Here is a 5,000-nt window from a genome sequence, read left to right as displayed (position 1 = left end):
GATAGCTTCAGAGACATCCAGCAGAGAGCTGTCCTTAGCACTCTAGACACACTAGAATAGGGTGTCTTTTGTTTTTGAAGTCTGTAAAGAGAGTGTGTGTGTGTGTGTGTGTGTGTGTGTGTGTGTGTGTGTGTGTGTGTGTGTGTGTGTGTGTGTGCTGTGTGTGTGTGTGTGTGTGTTTGGGTGGTGCACCTGGCGTGACTTATAGGCTAAAATCTCATTTTCTTTTATCACCATGATGACCCTAAGGCTCTCTTTTGTCTCTTTAATGTTTTTTAATCCCCAACACACACACACACCCGAGTCCCCCCGACCCCCATAGCCCCAATCAGTAGGAGGGTAGAGCAGGGGCTTAATGTAGTGTTTAGTGTAATCAGGTCTTAGAGGCTGCCTGTGAAGAAACCTTTGTTTTTGCCACAACCGTGAGTGTGTCAGAAGGAAGAGGAGGAGGAGAAGAGGAGGAGGAGAAGAAGAGGAGGAGGGGGAGGAGGAGGAGGAGAAGAAGAGGAGGAGGGGGAGGAGGAGTAGGAGGAGGACTTGGCAGCCATGGCGGGTTAAGCTCCTCAGCATTTCATACGGTGCTACACTGAGAAAGAGAGAGTGAGGTGTGGAGGAGGAAAAAGGGAGAGAAACATAGAGCAGAGAGAGAGAAAGAAAAAGGGAGAGAAACATAGAGCAGAGAGAGAGAAAGAAAAAGGGAAAGAAATGTAGAGCAGAGAGAGAGAAAGAAAAAGGGAGAGATGGAAATGAGAGAAAAAAGGGGAAAAAAGATAGAGAGAGATTGTGTGACAGAGAGAGAAAAAGAGAGAAAGAGAGAGAGAGAGAGTATGTGGACTTGGGGGGGACGGCTATGTCTGGAGAAAAAGAGTGTAATATTATGTATCTCCCAGGCAACCGGTCCAAGTCATCAGTTTCAATTTTGGCAGCAGTGGGTACGGTCCAGTGGCGTTGTAAGGCCTCTAATGCGAGAGGAGGGGTGAGTCGCCCCCCTCCCCTCCCCAAAGGGCCGCTCACAAAAAAGGAAGACACGCTCAACTAGTGCGGCGTCTGAAAGACCTCGCCAACCCAACACAACCCAGCGCTACTCAACCCAAACCTGAGCTGCTGCACTGACAGATCTCCGAGCTCGCCCTGCTAATCACAAACTCATATTATTCCTCTGTTTTCTCTCCCTCTCTCTCTCTCTCTCTCTCTCTTGCCCTTCCCCTCTGAATCCCTCTGCTCACCTCTACTCTCCTCTTCCCTCTGTCTCTCTCTCTCTCTCTCTCTCTCTCTCTTGCAGCTCCCCCCAAAAGGCCTGTGGTGACCTGCCGATCCAACACGTACCCCAAGGGCTTCTACTGCAGTTGGCACCTCACGCCCCCTCCAGACATCCCCACTGAGTTTGAAGTCAACGTGGAGTAAGATCTATTGACATTATTATTATTATTATTTTTTTTATTTTTTTTTTATTATTATTATTATTATTATTATTTATTTATTTATTTATTTATTTGGCTGACGCAAGGGCCAGACTCCCAGGAGCAACTCAGGGTAAAGTGCCTTGTTCAAGGGCACAGTGGGAACAACATTATTATGTTACACAACGTTATGGAATGCTCAAAGTTTTAAGGGAAATTAAGGCAACACTTCAATCATACATTGGATTGGTACTCTGACACTGTTTGGTTCTGAGCACAAGTAAAACTTTTGAGGCGAGTGTTTTATTTTGCAAGAACTGTCAGACATTCTGTGAATGTAGTTTGAGAATGGAGAAAAGGGTGGAAGGTTTCAAAAAATGTGTTTTAACAATTGTGAAAAACCTAGATGTGTAGTTTTGAGCAGTATATATTATATTATACCCCATTCCAGTAATTTACAACACAGACATCACTTTAGTCCTGTTTGATCCTCGTGCTTTTGTGCTGTCCATGTCTCTCTCGCTCCTGAACTCCTCTTCCTCACTGCCCACTCCTGTGTCTGCCTTCTCATTTCCTCTCTCTCACTTCTCTTCAGTCTTTTCTTCCCTCTCTCCCCCGTGTCCGTCCTCTGTCTTCTGTTTCTCTGCATTTTTTCCCCCCACCCCCCCCCTTTTTCAATTTCTTCTCCCCGTCTCTCTCTCTCTCTCTCTCTCTCTCTCTCTCTCTCTCTCTCTCTCTCTCTCTCTCCCCTTCTCCCTTCTCTCTCAGAGGGGTTACATGTTCATTCATTCACAGGGGGAATGGGCTTTGGTGCAGTGATGGGCAGTCAGCCGCTGTCTGCCCAGCTCCGATTAGACCTGTCTGCCTGTCTGTCTGCCTGTCTGTCTGTCTGCCTGTCTGTCTGTCTGCCTGTCTGTCTGTCTGCCTGTCTGTCTGTCTGTGTGGCTAGTAGCCTCAACCCACAAACAGAGGCCGAGACTAGACTCTCCAAAGAACACCCCTGAGGCTACAGGCTATGACTGCCTTGCTCTCTCTCTATCTCTCTCTCTCCCATCTCTCTCTCTCTCTCTCTCTCTCTCCCTCTCTCTTCACCTCAATTCCTCTTTCCTTTTTACTCTTGAGTCTTTCTTTTCTCCTCTTTTTTTCTTATCTCCTTGTTCTCAATTCTCTCCATTCCTCTCTCTTTTTTCTTGTTTCATCTCTCACTCCTACTCTACTCCTTTTGTTTCTTCCCCTCTCTGCTCACTCGCTTTTATTCCTCTGTCTTTCTCATTTGTTCATTCTCTCTCTCTCTCTCTCTCTCTCTCTCCTTCTCTCTCTCTCTGTTTCTCTTACTCCTTCTCAAGCAGGTGTCTGCCGCCGTTATCTCGGGAATGACACAGCTGTCAGTATTCTGTGAACCACCAGACTTCATTTCTCGTCTCTCTCTTCTTCTCCTTTTTTTATATGAGGAGTTTAAAAAATCACAAAGATCAAAAATGTCAGCAAGCAATTTCACAGCAGGTGGTTCCTCATTAATTTCCTATCACCAATATGTCACATTTGAATAATAATTATTTCAAAGAGCTGCCGAGCCCTAAAATACATAAAGTAAGAAATGAGCTTTTAATGAAATATCACTGGCCTTTATTAACCTGCTATTAATGCACATAAGACCACATTAACGAGTGCCACTGGATCATGGCTCTCAAGGCTCTCACCTCCCTAAAATGTTAACAGTCTGAAGCTGTCGGCTCTGTGATGTGCACGTTTCAATGAGCTCACGTCGGTTAAGGTCAGTGACAATGATAAAACAAGTGAAGTGTTCTTGCTAGCGCATCTGCAGCGGGCCTGTAAGGAGAGAGTGTTTTGTTTGAGCATCTTGCCTCCAGGCGGTGCAGGCTCCTATCAGAGGAAGCGCTAAGGTAGGCCAGGACGCCTCGGCTCTCCGTGGCCCAGATGGTACCCCAGGGCTTTCTCGCTGTGGGCCTCAGGCAGGCACGTCCCAGCGTGGACGTGGAGCTATTCCTGGTGCTGAGTCCACTGGAGGAGAAAGAAAAAAGAGGAGAGAAAGAGAGAAAGAAAAAAGAGGGAGAAAGAGAGAAAGAGCTGATAACACCTACTAGAGCAGAAAGTTCTAGGATGACCTTTTTATCTTTCTCCTTTAACTCTATTTCTGCACCTTCCTCTCCCTCTTCCTCCTCCTCCTCTTTCTCTCACACACTCTGTGTCCTCTCTCGCTCACACACACTCTTCGCTCATCTCTCTCCTCTCTCTCACACACATTCTTCGCTCATCTCTTCTCTCCTCTCTCTAACACACCCTCTCCTGTCTCTTGCTTCTCCCACAGACACAACCTGCGGGTTCTGGAGGTCGAGAGAGACACTGTCCACAAGAACCGGTGTAAAGTCAAGTTCCCGGAGCTCTTCTCGTCGGTTCCGTATCGAGTGAACGTGACGGCCATAAACGCCCTGGGCAGTGCCTACACGGTCATCTCCTTCGAGGAGTCTTCAATAGGTACACTCGCTACCATTGTTCACACACACACACACACACACACACACACACTTTTAATTAGCATTAGGTCCCATGCACTTGCTGCTTCATTAGTTCATGTGTATGGTGTTTTAATTTTAAGTCTGTATTGTAACAAGATTGCTAATAATTCTGTAACCATTGTAATGTGTTAGAATTGCTAATGAGTAGATAGTAATTATACTACATAACAACTACAGTAAATCATATTGCTTACCTGTATATGAAATTATTTACCTGATGAGAAATAAATAGTGGTTCCTATGCATCTATGTAAATAATATAATAACATATAACAAAGAGAGAAATGTGCAGTGTCAATAAAGTTGAATCTAATCAATTAGAGATACACATACAGTAACATAGGAAATGTTTCCTCCAAACAAATGAACCGAATAAATAAAAAGCCTAGGATGCTGCAAAGTACCAGCTACAATTCTGATTTGCCACTTAGTCACCTTGTGTTGCCTATGTGTGGCAACAGAACTTGCCAGGCCACTACGGGCAGATCTGGTAGTCCACTGGTATGTGATGGTGGTCCAACACGGACCAGAAGTGACACGCCACTGGTGGCAAGTCACTGGTGATCCAATATCTGCTAATCTAATTTTGCTGTGTGTGTATGTGTGTGTGTGTGTGTGAGAGTGTGTGTGTGTGCGTGTGTGTGTGTGTGTTTGTGTGTGTGTGTGTGTGTATGTGTGTGTGTGTGTGTGTGTGTGTGTGTGTTTATGAGCGTGTGTGAGTGTGTGTGTATGAGCGTGTGTGAGTGTGTGTGAGCTTCTCAGCAGCTAAATGAAGTGTTTACATGCATGGCTACATGCAGGGTTTCTAGTAATAAAAATGCTAATGCTAGGAGGATTAGCGGATTAACTGTAGAAATATTTGCCGACGAGCGTGAATGATAGTGTTAATGTTAATGTAGATGGATAGGGTCTCACTTGGAAGCTAAATTGGATGCAATTTTAGAATCTCCACTACGAGCAGTCATTTGCATTTGAACCCACAACTTGATCGAATACCGTGGCAATGCAACAATACCTTGTGTCATTTCGGGTGAAATTATCTTTTTAAAGAAGCCATGGAAGA

General features: G+C 45.3%; 1 protein-coding gene across 2 annotated transcripts in view; it reads left to right on the top strand.

Annotated features, from left to right (window-relative positions):
• Window positions 1-5,000, top strand: part of cntfr (ciliary neurotrophic factor receptor) — a 180,071-nt gene that overhangs the window by 139,424 nt on the left and 35,647 nt on the right. For both annotated transcript variants that reach the window (XM_048259678.1, XM_048259677.1), the window contains 2 exons: window positions 1,283-1,400; window positions 3,730-3,896. In XM_048259678.1, coding sequence (XP_048115635.1) covers window positions 1,283-1,400; window positions 3,730-3,896 — 285 coding nt within the window. The remainder of the gene's footprint in view (window positions 1-1,282; window positions 1,401-3,729; window positions 3,897-5,000) is intronic.

Source organism: Alosa alosa, chromosome 12, assembly GCF_017589495.1.
Source record: "Alosa alosa isolate M-15738 ecotype Scorff River chromosome 12, AALO_Geno_1.1, whole genome shotgun sequence".
NCBI classification, from domain to species: domain Eukaryota; kingdom Metazoa; phylum Chordata; class Actinopteri; order Clupeiformes; family Clupeidae; genus Alosa; species Alosa alosa.
This window is presented reverse-complemented; position numbering and strand designations above follow the sequence as displayed.